A 19,246-nucleotide genomic window follows, 5' to 3' on the forward strand; every position below is an offset into this window, starting at 1 on the left:
AAGAAATATATTCCTATCATTATGAACCAAATACAAACGTTTTTAAATTTTGCATGTTTATGAAAATTAAATATTTAGTGTAATAAAGGATAAAGGATTTCTCATTCACAAATGAATTGTCATTCTAGGAAAAATTTATTCAATTTTAAAAGCAAAACTTAGCAGTCCTTAGGATTAAGAAGCTGACTGAAGATTTTTATTTAGTGAATAACCTTTTGATTAAAGTTTTTCCAAGGACTGGAATATAATAACTTAGAACATGAGCTGAGACTGTGATGATGCCTTGATAACCTTTTTCCTTCATTACGAATTTGGCAATAATTTATAAGCAAGTACATCTGTGTATAAGCTACTACCGTAGATTTGAAGACACCGCCCTTTTATTTTTTAGTCATAGTTCTTGAAGGACATCGTGACGCTGCAACACAGAGCACTTGATGAATGGCTGGACCCAGATTCGCATTCTTTGAGCTTGTCAGATCGCTACCACGAGGCGTGTTGATTGGGGAAATGTGCTAGTCTTGAAGTGCCCTCTGCTGTTTTTCCATAATGCTGCAGGCACACGCGGCTAGGGGAAACCGGTCTCAAAGTTCTTCATTAAAAGCCTCAATTAAAATAATGCTCAATCAATAGATTAAGGACTAATGTTTTGTTCACTGTGGACTTGTAAAACAGCAGTTTACAACTTCCTGATGGTGGAAGTGCAGTGCGTCTTCACAGAGAAAGGAGCGCGAGGTCGTTATCTTTGCTGAAGGAGTGCTTGCTCTTTGGCAAGGACACAGCTCTTCAGTAAGATGGTCTTTTCTTGGAGGTTCTCCAGTATTCAGATTTTTACTGTATCAACCTAGAGAGTTTGTAAAAATTTGTCTTACATCTTTATTTTTTTAAAAAAAGGTAGTTAGAACCATTACTGTTTTGCATTATATTTTTAGAAGAAGATCCCTGGACCAGAAGATTTTGATTCCGTATCTAAATATGCATCAAAAGGAGGTCTTGCAAGTCAGGAGGGATTTAATGTAAGCCTGAACTTCCGTGGAAGCTGCCTTAAAATTCTCCAGCAGTAGACAGACTTTGGCTACTGTGTGTCTGTTTCCAATTATTGATCTACTGCTGTGCATCTTGATAGAGCTGTGTGTCCATTTCCAATTATTGATCTGCTGTGCACCTTGACAGTGCAATCAGTTGTTCTTTAGTTATGTAGCCTTTTTCTTCTCATCGCTCTCCTTTTGAGATGTTGACTGACCTGAATGTGTGAGCTCAGGTTAACTCTCTTGGCACGAACTAGGAAGTTACTTTTTTCTTTTCTTTTCTTTTCTTTTGTAAAACCCCAGTTCTTTTGATCTGCTATAACCAAGTAAGTAATTTAAAGTCACATAATACTTTGAATTTTTTTCTCCATGCCAATCTCGGCAATTTCCAAGCTGGTCAAAATGAAAAAAAAAAAAAGCTTTTGTAAGTCCTATTGTAGGAGATTTGCATGTAATAACTACTTTAAATCAAGCCTCTAAAATCTTGAGCTTCTGAGTTGCGGAGAATTCTGAGATGTCTGCAAGTCCGATGTTGCATTTTATGGAATCTGAAGCACCATCAATTTTAAGAGGCACCATTACTTGATGAATCACAAAGAAAAAAGGTTTCAACTGTAATTCTAAGATACCATCAATTATAATACATCTGATTTCAGAAATGTTAAAATGTGAGGGGAGAAAGTGCATCTTGGAATCAGTGAAATACTGTAGTTTTCATGATCAACTGGCCATGCTACTATAATCTTTCTTTACCATTCTGAGTAAAATATGTGATCCTCAGGTCACTACTTTTTGCTTTTTATCTTTGTTGTTTTTTGGCTTTTATTTCATTTTTTTAATGAAATATATTTTAAAAATCAACATTCTAGTGGGAATAATTCTTCACCCCAGTTTAAATTCCAATCTGGATCCTTGAGATTCATATATGCTTATTTGGAAATGTCCTTTTTTTCCTGAGTCTTTTTTTTTTCTTTTCCTTCTCAACTTCCTACCTTAATGAAATGCTGTGTTACTGCTTCTGAAAAAAAGAAAGAAGGCATTTTAACTCAGCTCTGAAAGTAAAACCCTTCAGGTGTGTTTCTTTGGATTAGGATGAGTAGTTTACTCCTTTAACGAGATGGCCCATGGTGATTTAACTTGTCTCTCCTAGTGGCTGGCATGGAATAGATACTTGCTAAATCTTTGTGGTGCCTAATCTTGACGGCGAGGACTTGTTTTAAATGTGAGAATGGCACAAACACATTTTATTGGTAACTCCTTGTGCCCAAAAGTTTACACTGTTTGTTATCCTAAATAATAGAATTCCATTCCAGGCTCTGTCGTGTCATGCATCTAGAGAGGTGATCCATATGCTTTGGCACATTGCAGTGTACACCATAATGGAAAACCAAGATTCAAAGGGGTCTCTGTTAATAGCAGGTGTAGCGTAACCTAGAGTGAAAAGAAGAGGTAACTGGAGTAGGTCCCTGTGTAGTTGTCCTTGTCATAGTTATCTAGCTGATCTCAGTCCACATTCTAAAATATGAGATTAGGACACTGAACTTTGATGTTACTATATGAATCATTAATTTCAATGCTGCTATCTATGCCTTTTATCAGTTATGTGCCTGTCTGATATGTTTATGTTGTAGTTGTATATCAAAATAGTGAGATAGTTATTTTATTCTTATCCTTTTTATCCTGTTAAAAAAGACTGTTTGTTCAACTGACTGATTATTACAGTAAAATGGTCCAGCTCTTTTTAGCCACTAGCATCATTGTAGATTTATAACTCTTTCTCATTAATAATAAAGGTTCATATGTGTATACTGGTGGATCATGAGAGGAAAACACACATTATACTGGCAATGTGGGGAAAAATATATATATATATAAAACATTGCCTAATTGAATGAAACTAATTTTATTTCCCTCATTGCTTTTACTTAACAGCCATATTTCATGTTACATTGTAAAGGGTGAATATTTCTTTACATGTAGAATAGACTCCAGTGTTCAGAGCCCTGAGTTTAGCCTTGTAATGATGAAGGTAGGTAACATAAGGATAGAACACCTTAATGGGGGTCAGTGGAGAGGCAAATCTAAATAATACATTGAGTCCAGTTTCAACCATTGGAATTTTCTAATGAAAAGTAGCATACCAACTGTGATCAGCTTTTATTCAAAACTTCAAGAGTACTTTTCAAGTTTATCCAGGTAGAATTCTCCAGGTCATATTTTCCATTCAGTGCAGTTATTTCTGATGCTTCTTTGTGTGTGTGTGAGAGAGAGATAGGGTCTTGCTCTGTCACCCAGGCTGGAGTTCAGTGGTGCAATCATGGCTCACTGTAGCCTCAACCTTCTGGCTCAAGCGATCTTCCCACCTCAGTTTCCCAAGTAGCAAGCGTGTGTCACCACGCTAGGCTAATTTTTTAATTTTTTGTAGGGACAGAGCCTCCCTATGTTGCCCAAGCTGGTCTTGAACTCCTAGGCTCAAGCGATCCTCCCACCTCAGCCTCCCAAAGTGCTGAGATTACAGGTGTAAGCCACCTCACTCAGCCTCTGATGCATCTTATCAGTTATTGGGAATCTAACCAGAATAATAGTTTGGGCTTAGTCTTATTTGTGATTTATAAGGATAGCATATGTTATAAAGAAATTACATCTGTTATAAAGAAATTATTCTAATAAAGTAAACAATTACATTAAACTAGTTTGTAAGCACGTTCTTGTTTTATGATCTTGAACATACAATATTATAATTCAGTTTTTGTACCTAAATAAAATACGATACCATATTATTAAAGGCAAATTTAAAAAAAAAATCTTTAAAAAGGGAAATATCACATGTTAACCTCAGGGACTAGCTATAGCAGCAATCCAGTGTGACCACCTGTTCTGTCCTCACTGTACTTGTTAATAGGCCTTAAGGATGCTATACCCCAGAAGCCTCATACTGCTGAGCAGATGGAGACCTGCTTTTTTCAGGGAGGATCTATTGGCACTCAAATTGTTAGGCATGATGAAGGGTCTCCGTTACACATCTGTCTCCAAATCCAGCTTACCTGGATGATGTTGCTTGTTTTTATCTTACAGATCCCCTATGCAGCAAGCTTGATCAGGAAAGAAAAGCTTGGCGCCCATCTCAGCAAAAGCTAAAAGGTAAGATCACCAGAGGAAAGAGATTTTCTTAACTCTCTGCATTGTTGTATGCTTGAACCTATTCTTTATTGACGTGTTTGAAATAGCCCAAGGGACTGGTAAAGTTGCATCCTGTGTTTGAGTCAATATACCAATAAACTTCATTATGTCTGGGGATGGGATTTCCTAAATGAATGGCCAAGTACTTCTTATAAATTCCATGGAAAATTCCTATAACTAAAAATTCTGCATTCAGTCTGCAAAAGTGATCTTCTTTCTGTTTTAAGGCTCTGCTCTTTAGGGTTCTGACACCCCAATTATTGTCCCAAGGAAATCGAAGCATCAGCAGTCATCCTCAGCGTATCTCATCTTCTCTATCTCTCCTTTGCTTCCAAAAAGTCTGCCTGAAATCTGACTTTCAGAGAGTTACTGCAGGTGGTGATATGAACAACTGGGGACAACACAGACCTTTGAGACCTTCTGCTCTAGGAATAGTAACTCATCATTTCCCTAAAGCAATAATAGTTTCTCTACAGCTAAAGCCAGGTTCAAGGTCATATCAGTTTAAAAGAAAATGGAAAAGACAATTAGTTTGGACTCTTAAGGAAAAGCAGACAGTGAAAATTCAATGGCTCTACTCAGAACACGCCTAAACATTTGAAAAGCAACTTTTTGAGCCTATGGAAGAAGACGTGTAATTATTAGAATTGTGGGAATGCAAAAACTAGGACATTGTTTCTGTAAGAATATATTGGGATGACCTAACAACTAGGATTGCTAAATCAGAAAAAAAACCTCAGATGCCAAAGGTAGCATGTGTTAGTGCTCATGGCCAGCTAGGACCACAGCCATTTATCAATTTGATGCATTCCCATCAGAATGGCTCTTCTCACTCTTCCCCTCTGGAGCATATTTTCAACTCAATAGAATTTGTTGGCAAAAAGAACTGTGCAGGTTCCTGTGGTTCCTTTTGTTCTTTCACCTCTCTTCTGCATATCACAAATTTCCTCTATCAGGCTTAAATGACAACTTTTCTTGCCATTATCTTTATTTGTGGTGGTCTTCAGTATTTGTCTTAAATAATAATCATAATGGTACATTTCATCAGGTGTTCAAAACCTTTCCAAGTCTCATTCATGTGCTTTCCCTTAATTTTACACATGGGGAACTGAGGTTTACAGATAAGAGATGTGATATTTTGTGCTTGTGTTGCAAAGCCAAGAAGAGATTCTGGGGGGCTCTGACTTTAGATCCAGTGCCTGCCTCTTCCTAATGTATGCACTTATTCTTGGTGAGCAGATGATTCTGCAACAGAGGTGCTCAGATAGTAAGTCACTCTGTTTCCATCTCTGTGATGTTATTCACAAATACACCTGTGAGTTTGGCTCTGTTCTATATATTGAAGTATTTTTATTAAGTCTGAAGTTGACTTTGGACAATTTCTTTCTCAGTATAGTAGACCAGGTTTGCACCAGCAGTGTGAAATGAAAATTTTAGAACATTTAGATTCCAGTGAATTTTAACTAATATCAAGATAATTAAGGCAAGAATGGTCCAAATTAATTCTGATAAACTCCATATATATAATAGTTGAAAATGTCAAACTAATTTTCTTTCAAGAGAAATATTAGAATGTTTTTAAAAATAACCATCTTATTCGAAGTCTATAAATCATGAAGTCATACAAATTATGAAGTTTACAAATCAAAACTCAGTGAATTGCACTCACCCAGGAACACACACACACACACACACACACACACACACACAAACAATGAAATAAAAAACAAAAAGGAAACTCAGTGAATGTTCACAACGAGCTAATTTAGCTTTCCAGCCCCTGATAAAAACCTTGTGCTCCTGTCCAGTTTCTCCCACCCGCTACCACCAACAATGGTAAATTTTTTGAACTTGCCTGTTTTTGAACTTTATGTAAATGACATTGCATAGAATATTCTCTTGTGCCTGGCTTCCTTTACTCAGCACTTGTGAGATTCATCCATGAGAATTGGGTTTTTGTTGTTTGTTTTGAGACAGGGTCTCACTCTTCTGCCCAGACTGGAGTTGCAGTGATGTGGTTACAGCTCATTACAGCCTTGACCTCCCTGGCTAAAGCCATCCTCCTATCTCAGCATTACAGGCGTGCATGCCACCATGCCCAGCTATTTTTTTTATTATTTTGTAAAGACAAGGTCTCCCTGTGTTTCCCAGGCTGGTCTCAAACTACTGGACTCAAGCAATCCTCCTGCCTTGTTCTCCCAAAGCACTGAGATTACAGCCATGCCCAGCCTTAGAATGTGGTTTGATTTATACTTAAGAGCCTCAGTAAACTCTCTTTGTACTCCTTATACTTCCCCAACCCATTGTCCCTGTTTGTCAGACCTGAGCCCATCTTGCACCTACAAATTAAGACTCACTGCCCAGAAAACCACACCTCTGATAGTGACCTAGCATATGGCTAGGTGGGAAAAAAAAAAAAAAAAAGATTGATTTGTGTTTAGTAACTAATGCTTCCTCCATGCTGATTTTGTTTCCTTCCATCCTTGCAGACAACAGGGATTTCTCTAAGTAGACCCTGGTGCTTTCAGAAGATTAGTGGTTACTTAAATGCTTAGCTAAATCAGCCAAGCAGAGAATCACGACTGTATTGTTAGAGGCAGTCTCTGATTCTCAACATGCCAAGCCTGCAAGGAGTTACCTCAAGAGAGATTACAAAATAAAAATCATTACACCAAGGGGGAGAGACACACTCTGTCTTGCAGAGTGACCACAGGTTTCCAAATTAGGGACTGATGCATTAATGTCTTATGCAAGAGTGACCCTTAAGGTAGTATGCTGTGTTCTTGCCACCCAGTGGATTCCAATATGACTATTAAGAGGAGGAAGCTTTTCAAAACCACAGGCAATCCACTTAATAAGCTGAGCGAGTACTGCCACATATCACTGATGTGCAGATTTTTTTTGTCCTACATTAGAACATAAGAAATTCCATGTTGAGTCAAAATAAAGATCCACCAACGCCAATATACTTTAAGAGCAAAATTGTTGTTCTTAACGGTATCAACCTCAAAATTTAGGCGTATACACTGAATACTCTTAGCTTTCCCTTGATAATGCCTTAAAGATCCATTACCCATGGATTTATCTACACCTTTCTTCAATCTAAGCATAATCCCCTTTGGGGCAATGAATTCCATTTGTTTAGCTACCAGCTGTTAAAGTGTAGTTTATTTTATTTACCTTCAAACTACCTCCTAAAACAAGCCCTATTAGATTAGACATTGTACCGCTCTTCATATTTGTCTCATTATGAGCTCATGAGCACAATGGAAAGGATTTGAAAAATACTTCAAAATGTTGCAGGCATTATCCTTTCTTCTGGGCCTGTTTTAACACCAGAATTATTCCCCATGGCCTTCCTTACATCGAATTATTTCTGTGACCCACTTCCTGCACAGATAACCCAGTGTAATCCATGCGAAATCTGCTCCCAAATAAAAATGGTATGATGATAACATTAATTTAATTATTACTTTGCATTCATTTTCTTCCAAACACATTTAAACATTTTGCAAATATCATTTCTGTAACTGATTGAAACACCCACGCCTTTCACAGACAAGAATTAAACTATTTTACATAAGTCAGAAGCTAATCAGGGAAATGTCTCATTCATAGTCACACAGAAACTCATTGGCCAAACTGGAAATGATAATAATAATAATTTATTGAGTACTAACTATGCCAGATACTGGCTAAACACTTGCTGTGTTATCCTTACAATGCTGTAAGGTAGATCCTATTATTACCCTCATTTCATACTTCGGAACTGAGGCTTGGGGGAGCCACATAGTTCTCAAGGACAGATACAGGATTCAGTCCAGGTCTATTTGACCCTAACGCTGTCTCCCTGCCTTCCTTGGGTTCTTGGGCTGGTGGTGAGGGAGACTGAGTGCCAGATCTAATGCTATCTCCCTGTGTTATTTTGAGTAACATCATTCGATCTCTTTGAGTCTCACTCTTATCTATAAAATGTGGATGGCCAAACCTGATCAAAATCTCTACTAGCTCTAAAATTTCGGCTGTCACTTTTGTGTGCCAATTTTCTGCCATATTCTCTCTCTTTTCCCAGAAAGGGGCCACTTTCATGAAAGCCAGCTCAAGACCACATGTAACACCCAAGGGCATGACCTGCCTATTTTTGCCTTATGTCTGTATTTTTTCATCACTAATTGCTACATTGCATCTTTCTGGAGAGTCTGGAATATTATCATTTCTTTTGGTATTTTAATTATATCTACCTCTTTTGTAAACTCTTATTTTTGTTTTGCTTCTTGAATAATTACTACAAAAGTTACAACAAGAAGACTCTTCAAAAAAAGGATGTTGGATTTTAGTTGAACATTCTGTGTCTAATTTTCGTATAGATAAAGAACAGGAGTGGTACATTCATTTCTCTCATCTTTAGTCAGCCATAAGAGATTCTTTTAAGAATCTCCATAGAGAATAATGGTGCGCCCCTACTGTTCTAAAGACTTTATGTTGACTATCTTATTTAATCTTTGGAACAACCCCTTGAGGTCAGTACTACTGCTTTCACCCCCCTACAGCTGAGAAGGCTGAAGAGCCAAGAGATGAGTAAGTTGGTCTGTGGTCTCACTGTTAGGAAGTGGCAGGATTTGAGCCAGGCTGGCTGGCTCTGCATTCTATACTTTGTCTGCTCTCCTCTGGTTTTAACCTAAAATCGTGGCCTAATTCACATCTTCTGTAATCAGTTATCAATATGCAGTTAATAACCAATCCAATTATTTTATTGATTTTGAATCACAAAACCTCCACTCATACTTCTGTGTTGCCCTGATACCCCATGACAAGAAAAATAAACATAACTTGGGCCATCCAATCAAAACCAACAGAGCACCAGAGCATGAAATTCTGTCTGCCCCTTTCATTGCAGCCTGCTTTTGTCTTTGTGCAACAACAAACCCCAGCTTCTAAACCCAGCTAAATGGCTGTAGTGTAAAAAGTGCACAGCAAACCAGCACACTCTCATTTAATATTTCTGGTTTGGCTCAATGTCATCAGAGATATATAACCTATGGTAGCAGACACTTTTCTTCTCCTAAGGAGGGTATACGAAATATTACTTTAAATGTTTTTAAATTATCAATTATATTATGCTCAGCTTTTCATTCTGTGCTTTTGTCTTATCCCAGGTGCACAGAACTACTTACTCTTGTTCTCTTGTAAGATACAGCCTGCCATGGAGCACTTCTGACCCGAATTAAAGACTGCAAATTGAAAGGGCTTGGGAATTAAATACAAACTCAGGTTCACGAGAACCTAAGGACAAGTGACCTCAAAACAGCATGGACAACCATGTAAAATAGACTGTAGCAGCCATTCATTAGTGGGGGGAGGGGGGAAGCCAATCAGAGCAGTCAATGCTTGTTGCATCTTTTGGTGGAACCAAAGTTTGAGTCTTTGTGTTTTTAAAGGACAGCTGAACCCAGAGCCTGGGAAGTGCTGTTAGCCAACTGGGACGGGAAATCCACGGATGGTCCCATGCAGTCTCAATGTTCCACATATGGAGAAAGCAACTCTACAAAACTGTCTTTTCCTTTTGAAGAAGTGATTCTTGGTGGAAAGAAAACACAAGACCCGTCCTGGGAGTAGGGATCGCGTTTCAACAGATGGGAAGGCATCAGCCGTACAAACCTGCTTTTCATAGCAAACTGGACAGAATTACATGTGGCCCCTTCCTCTCTGTACTTTGCCTGCTGTATGAACGAAGACTGTATTCCTCTGGAAATATTTTACAGTTTAATATTGAGTGTAATTAAGAATATAATCATGTTATCAAAAATGGTATTTAACTCTGTTGTAGTTTCTTTAACATTCATGTGGATAAAAAAGTCTATAATAAAAAAGCTATGAAGTAATAGTTGTGTTCATGTAGTTACATGCACATTTGCTTGGGGACAACTAAGAGAAATTCATACTTTTAAGAATTATTTTGGTATAAAAATGTTTGAATAAATTATTTTTGAAAACAGAATTCCTTCAAAAATGATTATTAAAGGCAAGCCAAGCCTTTGGTCATTATCAGCATCTGGACACCTCCCCCATTGTTTTAGGATCTTTGTATCGGTAAAGGAATGTTCTAAATTCCTGCTAGGTCTTCCAGTAATGTTGCTGATACAGCCCTCTGTAGGCCTTCCTACTTACTGTGATGTTAAATCCAAGTCCATGAGATCATATTATGCCCCAAAGTCTGCCTTTCAGAGAAGAGAGATAAATAGTGAACACTTTGCAGCCAAGATTACTAAGGTAATGTGGGTTGCACAGAAGTCCACCTCCTAACCTGAGGTTGCCAAAACCCATCCTAACTGAAAAAACATCTCACCATTGGCATCCCTCGGCAGATTTCAAAAGAACTTTCAGATACATGGCCATGAGATTTAATACTTTTTCCATGAACTATTATTACTTTGTTACCATGAACTATCTCAAGAAGCTTCACAATTTACCATTGAGATAAATGCTCTTATCTTGGCTGTGAGAATAAGAAATCAAAGGAGGGATACTGACTTGTGATCTTCTTCCTAGCCTATAAAGTATGAGAAGCTGCATTAGAGAAGGAATATAAACCAAGTCCCAGAGTCTGAAAACAGGTTCTCAGTGACCACTAGCAGAAACTAATATGAAGATGCTGTGACAAAAAGTTTTCTCTTTGAGCTGTTCTTCCAGGAGGGGCCTAAATGCAGGTATGAGTCCCACACAGGCCTTTGGACATGGTACATGGTTCTAAAACTGGCAATTGTGCTTAGGTGTGTAATTTAAGCAGTCAGGTAAGTGGAGAATTTTCTCCAATATAAGCATGAAATTACATAGGGATGGAAGCCCTGTGGTCCTTAGCTTTGTACTTTAAGCCAAGGATGTCAGAGGTGACAAAATCATCTGGAAGGTCACAAACCTGGCTTCATGATGAACCACCAGGGGACAGAAAAGGTCATTTTCTATAGAATTCAATGCAAACTCCAGGACCAGAGCAAGAGCAGTTTGGCCCAGGAGTTCAGAGTTCGGAGGGAGAAGTAACTAAGAGTTACATACAAATTTAAGGTCTTTGTCCTGCAGCTGCATCAACTGGCAGTGTAAACCAGCCTGAAATGTCATTCTTTTCTTTCCAATTGCAACTTTAAATATCTAAGAGTTATTAGTGTTAAAATATCAGCAAATGATCTTGTAGCAAGAGAGAAATAAGAACCCAGTAACTTGACCAGTATATCTGCAGCACTCTGGACTTACTAACCATGGCATAGCTCTGCATTGAGTTCATGGCCAAGTTCAGCACAGAAAACCATTTTCCTCTGCTGCTAAGAATGTTAAAACTTCATTGGTGCCTTCTGGTTCTCTACCTAAATTCCATATTCCAAAGAAGCCCATATATGTTTCTGAGTGCCAGGGGACTCTTGTTGGCCTTACTCCCATGGCTTAGGGTCGCCATTCCTTACAAGGACTAGAGCCTAAAAATCCTGTAAGTAACCATAAAGCTATACGCCAAAAACCACAAGCTTCAGAGGAAAAGTCAAGGAAATCACACATGTGATGTGGAAACATGTCACTTACCACACGTATTTTCTCATTAAGAATAGTGAACATCTTTTTCCTATTCTAGTAATATTTGTTGCTTTTAAGTTGGAACAAAAGAATTCTTCCCTAAAGCTGGATATAATTTTGTTATCTGAGCTGCCTTGTGGAGACAGACAGGACATCTATCTCAAGTGCTGCATGGGACTAAAAATAAAGCGACTCCTCAGAAAGACAAGTAAAAATTCTTCACTATACAAATGACAGCAGAAAAGAAAATGCTGTGCTCTTTTGTTTTATCATGTCAAAATTCCAAGGTCAATTCAAATTCTAGCTAACGAAGCATATAGGCAATGCAGATAAAGTTCTCTATTTTAATTCCAAATTACAAAATCAGAAAAAGCACCACCAAATCAAAGCAAAAATCCAGGCCCAAACAATAAAGTATTTCCTGTTGGGGCAGACCAGACATTTCAGACTGATGCTTTCCATCCTCAGAATGCCTGAGTAATTGCTTGTCTGTTCGCCACAGGCAAGGAGAGAGGGACATCACATCCCAATTTCCTTAGATTGAACAATGTGTGGCCTCAGCTCTGTGGAAAACAGAGAAAAAAACTCTCTCCTAGCTACAGGGGATATGATCAAGCTGATAGGAGCTCTTTCATTTAAGAGTTAAGGCAGTGTTGGCTTGGTCAGCAGTGAGGGAAGTTAGAGAAAAGGAACACTATCTGCATGGTAAGGATGTGTTATTTAACTGTCATTTAACTAGGCACTCCCAGCACTCTCCATGCTACGAGCAGAGGGCCTTTGTCTCTCTACGTAGTTGAGCACACAAAGTCTGATCATCTTACAAGATTCCCCATAGGCAACCCAAACCATGTTTGTAATAACAGACTCTTGCAGGGGAGATGTGAACTGCAAACTTTAGGAGGGCAGAAGATGTTTGTTTCAGCTCACAACCCTCTTCCTAGTGCTTAGCACAGTCCCTGGCAGGTAGCAGCAGCACAAAACAGTTTTATTAAACAAGTGTTTTGGTCTCCTTTATTTTATTTGAGCCAATCAGAGAAGAAGACAATTTCACTGTTATCAATTTAAGCTCTCCCAAAGTTGACTTTCCATCTGATTTCAAATGATGTGTAGCAAATCGCTAGTTGCCATCTTATACTACCCATTCTCAGGTGGCAATATACCTAAATGAAAGACTACCTTCTCTAGGTTTACTTGCAGTTAGATATGGCCATGTGACTATATTCTGGTCAATGGGATGCAGGTGGAAACATGGAACTTTCAGGAAGGTTGCTTCAAAAGAGCTTTGACCTAATTAAATATTTCTTTTATTTCCTTTCCCTTTCTCTTTTCTGATGTCTGTAAGGTGGATGGAGGCCCAGCAGTCATCTCAGGCCATGAGATGATTTTGGAGATGAAAACCATATACTATTAATAGTATGGCACAAAAAATAATAAAAGCCAGGGTTTGGCAACTATTGAACCACCATTCCAACTCTGGACTGCCCATTTCCAAACTTCTTTTATGTTGGAAGGAAACGAGGTTTTGTCTTATTTAACCACGTTATTTTAGATTTTCTATTAACTCTTTATTACAAAACCTTTTGCTCTATTTGAGGGCTCCCATCAGCCAACAATAGCATGATTTCTTATTTATGTGACAACTTCCCATGCATATTTATGCTGTTTGTTTCATTTTATGAGCTCATTGGCCCATTGGTTTAGCTAAGGGTATTGGATATGAAGGCTAACTAGTTGCAGAGTCAACTCTAAATCCAGTTCTTCTTACTGCCATGGCAAGCTATTTTTGTCTATTTCTTGGCTTCACCATCGCATTAAGCGAGCTGTAACATCTCTGATATCTCCCATTACAGTATATGCAGGTGAAGATAGAGAAAGGGGCTGAACCTGAACTTGGCTGACTTTCCATGGTAGAATAGGAGATGGACTAGAAAGGTAAACTGCCCAAAAGGCCTCATTGGTTCTCATGTGAGACAAGAAAAGATGTGAGCAGGTATGTAGCCAGAACCCAGCAAGGAAACAGATCTCAGCAGTGCAGGCAAGTTCAAGAGTAGGAGGTTGTCAATCACCATCATCCGTGATACGGGGCCCTGCCACTGACATGGCATTTATGGGCAAATACACCATTGAGAATAAATAGGTGGCAAGAAGCAAACCTAGTCCTAGACTTGGGGACATGATGGGCAGGGAGCTCTTTGGCTCAGGAGCCCATGTGGGCATTGGCTCTCCTACTCAGAGAGGCAGCAAGGTTAGCTTGGGAACTCAGGAGAGGGCCCTGGGAGTTCCAGATTTGAGCCTGTAACTACCAAACAGGACTGGGAGGAAAAGCAAAGTCTTTCTTTATTTTTACTTTTATTATTTTTTTTGAGATGGAGTTTTGCTCTGTTGCCCAGGCTGGAGTACAATGGTGCAATCTCAGCTCACTGCAACCTCTGCCTCCTGAGTACAAGCGATTCTCCTGCCTCAGCTTCCCACGTAGCTGGGACTACAGGTGTGTGCCACCACGCCTGGCTACTTTTTGTATTTTTAGTAGAGACAGGGTTTCACCGTGTTAACTAGGACGGTCTTGATCTCCTGACCTCATGATCCACCTATCTTAGCCTTCCAAAGTGCTGGGATTACAGGTGTGAGCCACCATGCCCAGCTATAAAGGCTTTCTAAATGTAGCATGACTCCACTCTTGATTTGGGATCTGAGGCAGTGTTGCAGCTTTAGGAAGAGGGATGAGAAGGGGGCTGGCTTTGAGCTAAGAGATGCTGAAAAACACTGAGAGCTGACAAGACTTCTCTGCAGATGTCCACTTAGTTCCATACCAAGATGACTATACATATAATTTAGAAAAAATAAAGTTACCTAAAGTAAACAATCATTTGGAAAAGCCACGACTCTGTGCTGAATTAAGAACTTCTCTAAAAGCACTGGTAACACTTGGAGTTTTTAAATAATAAAACTCATTCTTCACATCCAACTTTTACATCATCTCACTATTAAGGACAGTGGCTTCCTGGATGATTGTTAATGATGGTTTTCTTTATTATATTTTAGACCATTTAGCAAAGTTTATTGATTTATACTTCCTTGTAATTAGTTATAGTGATTGAAATAGCTTTTATGGCCCTCTAGGGATTGACTTTTTAAAGAATCAACATTTCCCCCAAATTGTGTGCTTAAAACATAGTTAAATACTGTTTGAATTCAGTACTAAACTATCATTGGTGAAACTGTAATTTTATGTGGAGTTGCTTTTTCATCCCTCTGCTTATATGGCACTATCATCCAATTACTCGGCAGCCAATAAGAATACCAGCAGCCAACTTTCATTGAGTGATTACAGTAAGCTGAACATTATGTTCAGTTTATGCACAATGCTTAATGCATTATTTCACTTAATCCTCTCAACAACTCTATGAGGTAGGAACCATTTAATTGAAATTTAAAAGAGTTAAGCTACTCAGCTGATTAAGTAGAAAAGTAGGAATTTGAAACTAGGGCCATTGTGACTTCAAAAATCTCTGCTTTTAACTATTACATTGCTCCCTACACAGGTGAGATGGCGGTGTCCAGACTGGCACAATTTGAAGGGTGCTAGAAGACCTCCCTTAAACAAAAATATCTCCCCTCACTAACCTCACTTGAAGCTGAAATTTCACAACTAGTATGATTTCTTTGACTAAGGTATTATATGTTTCTAGTAAGATAAATACTCCAAGACAGTGCTGTTGAAAGTGTCTTCTGTGAAAGAGCTAACATTATAAAGCTCTTAGAAGAAAACATAAAAGTAGATCTTCATAACCTTGGGTCAAGCAATGTTTTCACACATACAAGACCAAAAGCACTAGCAACAAAAGGAAAAATACATTGGACTTCCTTAAAGTTACAAACTTTTGTGCTGCAAATGATAACATCAAGAAGGTAAAAAGACCAGCTCAGAGTAAGGGGAAAATGTTTGCAAATAATATGTCTGATAAGGGACTTGCTTTCAGAATACATAAAGAACACTTACAATGTGATAATAAAAAGACAAATAACTAAATTAAAAAATGAACAAAAGCCTTGAATAAATATTTCCCTGAAGAAGTTATATGAACACCCAATACATAAAAATATGTTAAACACTATGAGTCATCAGAAAAATGCAAATCAAAGCCACAATGAGATACCATTTCACATCCACTAGAATGGCTAATATCAAAAAAAATAAGTATTGGTGAAGATGTAGGAAAATTGGAACTATTATACATTGCTGGTGAGAATGCCAACTGGTGCGCAGCCACTACATAAGCAGTTTGATGGTTCCTCAGAAAAGCAAACAGAATTTCCATATTACCCAGCAATTTCCCTCTTAGATTTATACACAAAAGTATTAAAAACGAGTACTCAAACAAATACTTGTATACAAATATTCACAGCAGCACTATCTGCAATAGCCACAAGGTGAAAACAACCAAATGTCTATCAATGGATGGATGAATTGAAAAACAAAATGTGGTTTATCCATAAAATGAAATTACTCAAGCATGAAAAGAAATGAAGTATTGACACATGCTACAACATGGTTGAACCTTCAAAATATATCCTAAGTGAAAGAAGCCAGACACAAAACATCACATATTGCATGATCCTATTTTTATGGAATATCTATAATAGGCAAATCCATAGAGACAGAAAGCAAACTGGTAGTTTCCAGTGTCTGTCTAGGGATAAGGAGAGAATTGAGAGAGCTTGCTTAATGGGTATTGAATTTTCTTTTGGGGTGATGAAAATGTTTTGGAATTAGACATAGGTGGTAGTTTTACAATACCGTAAGTGTATTAAATGGCATTGACTAGTACACTTTAGAATGGTTCTATGTAATTTTTAGGATTGCTTTTTCTATTTCTGTAAAAAATGTCATTGGCATTTTAATAGAGATTTCATTAAGTCAGTAAATTGCTTTGGGTAGTATTTATATTTTAACAATATTAATTCTTCTAATCCATGAAAATAGACTATCTTTCCATTTTCTGGGGTCCTGTTCAATGTCTTTCATCAGTGTCTTATAGTTTTCCTTCCATAGATCTTTCATTTCTTGAATTAAATTAATTCCTAGGTATTGTATATATTTTGTAGCTATTGTGCATAGGATTGCTCTCTTAATTTTTTTCAGATTGTTTGCTGTTGTGTATATAAGTACTACTGATTTTTGTATACTGATTTTTTATCCTACAATCTTAGTAAATTTGTTATCAGTTCTAACAGGTTTTTTGGTGGAGTCTTCAGATTTTTCTAGATAAAAGATTGTGTCATCTATGAAAGGTTAATTTGATTTCTTTCCAATATGAATGTCTTTTTTTCCTTTTGCCTATTTGCTCTAGCCAGAATGCCCAGTATTATGTTGAATTAAAGTGATGAAACTGGACATACTTGTCTTGCTCCAGATTTTAAAGGAAAGGCTTTCAATTTGTCCCTGTTCTGTATAATGTTAGTTGTAGGCTTGTTATATGTGGCCTTTATGATCTTGTCCCTTGTTTTAGTTTTTGTTTTTAAGGCAGGGTCTCACTCTCATTGCCTAAGCTGGAGTGCATGTTGCAATCCCAGCTCACTGAAGCCTTTACTTCTCAGGCTCAAGTAATTCTCCCACCTCAGCCTCCTAAGTAGCTGGGACTACAGGCATGCACCACCATGCCCAGCTAATTTTTTCTACTTCTAGTAGAAATGAGGTTTTGCGATGTTGCTCAGGCTTGAGGTATCTTCCTTCTATACTCAGGTTTTTGAGAGGCTTTTTAAAATCATAAAGGGATGCTGAATTTTATTGAATGCTTTTTCAATATCTATTGATCATATAAGTTTTGTTCTCCATGCTGTTAATGTAACATATCACATTTATTGATTTGTGTAGTTGAACCATCTTTACATCCCCAGGATGAATCTCACTTACCATGGTGAACTATCTTGTTAACATGTTGTTGCATTCAGTTTGCCAATATTCTGTTGAGGATTTTTGCATCTATGTTCATCAGTGATAGTACCTTATAGCTTTCTTTTTTCGTTGTGTCCTTGTCTGGTTTTGGTCTCAGAGTAATACTGGCCTTGTATAATGAGTTTTGAAATATTCCCTCCTCTTCAGTTATTTATTTATAAATAAATAAATAACTGAAGACAACATTTGGCTCTGTCACCCAGGCTGGAGTGCAGTGGCACAATCTCGGCTCACTGCAACCTCCACCTCCCAGGCTCAAACAATCCTACCCCTCAGTCTCCTGAGTAGCTGGCACCATAGGCACGTGCTACCACACCTAGCTAATTTTTGTATTTTTGGTAGAGACAAGGTTTCACCATGTTGGTTAGGCTGGTCTTGAACTCATGAGCTTAAGCAATCCACCCATCTCAACCTCCCAAAATGCTGAGATTATAGCCATGAGCTACTGTGCCTGAGCTCCTCTTCAATTTTTATTGAAGGATTTAAGTAGAATTGGTATTAGTTCTTCAAATGTTTAGTAGAAATTCAGCAGTGAACCATCAGGTCCTGGGCTTTGATAGGAGACTTTTTATTATGGCTTCAATCTTGTTACTCATTATTGGTTTGTGGAAGTTTTCTGTTTCTTCATGGTTCAGTTTTGGTAGGTTGTACGTGTCCAGAAATTTATTCATTTCTTCTAGAATTTCCAATTTGTTGGTGTACAGTTGTTCGTAATAGTCTCTAATAATTCCTTGTATTTCTGTGGTCTCAGTTTTTATGTCTCCTTTTTATTTTTATTTATTTATTTATTTATTTTTGAGGTGGAGTCTCACTCTGCCACCCAGGCTAGAGTGCAGTGACATGATCTCTGCTCACTGCTAGCTCCACCTTCCAGGTTCAAGTGATTCTGCTGCCTCAGCCTCCCGAGTAGCTGATATTACAGGTGAGAACGGCCACACCCAGCTAATTTTTGTATTTTCAGTAGAGGCGAGGTTTCATCATGTTGGCCAGGCTGGTCTCGAACTCCTGACCTCAAGTGATCCACCCACCTCAGCCTTCCAAAGTGCTGGGATTACAGGTGTGAGCTACTGTGCCCAGCCTATGTCTCCTTTTTCATTTCTGATTCTGAGTCTTTCTTTTTTGCTTCGTCTAGATAAATATTTTTAAATTTTGTTTATCTTTTCAAGAAACCAACTTTTTGTTTTGTTGATCTTCATGTTGACTTTTTAGTCTCAATTTTATTTATTTCAGCTCTGATCTTTATTATTTCTTTACTTCTACTAATTTTGGGTTTAGCTTGCCCTTGCTTTTCTAAGTCCTTGAGGTGTAGCATTAGGTTTTATATTTAAAGTCTTTCCACTTTTCTGATATAGGCATTTATTGCTATCAGCTGCCCTCTTAGTACTGCTTTTGCTGTATCCCGTAGATTTTGGTATGAGATCTGGTTGTTTGAAAGTGTGTAGTGTTTCCCCCTTCACTCTCTCTGTCTCCTGCCAGCTATGTAAAGATGTGCTTGCTTCCCCTTCACTTTCTGTAATGATTG

At 38.0% G+C, this 19,246-nt stretch overlaps 1 protein-coding gene across 1 annotated transcript in view; it reads left to right on the forward strand.

Moving 5' to 3' along the window:
- The window catches only part of SKOR2 (SKI family transcriptional corepressor 2), a 46,870-nt gene extending 36,780 nt beyond the window's left edge, over nucleotides 1-10,090 (forward strand). The window contains exons 8-9 of the mRNA XM_064378970.1: nucleotides 4,104-4,169; nucleotides 9,365-10,090. Of these exons, the coding sequence (XP_064235040.1) occupies nucleotides 4,104-4,166 (63 nt within the window). The 3' untranslated portion in view covers nucleotides 4,167-4,169; nucleotides 9,365-10,090. The remainder of the gene's footprint in view (nucleotides 1-4,103; nucleotides 4,170-9,364) is intronic.
- The last annotated feature ends 9,156 nt before the right edge of the window (nucleotides 10,091-19,246 follow it).

Source organism: Aotus nancymaae, unplaced genomic scaffold, assembly GCF_030222135.1.
Source record: "Aotus nancymaae isolate 86718 unplaced genomic scaffold, 86718_ANA_hifiasm-v0.15.2.pri h1tg000020l, whole genome shotgun sequence".
In the NCBI taxonomy this organism is placed as follows: Eukaryota; Metazoa; Chordata; class Mammalia; order Primates; family Aotidae; genus Aotus; species Aotus nancymaae.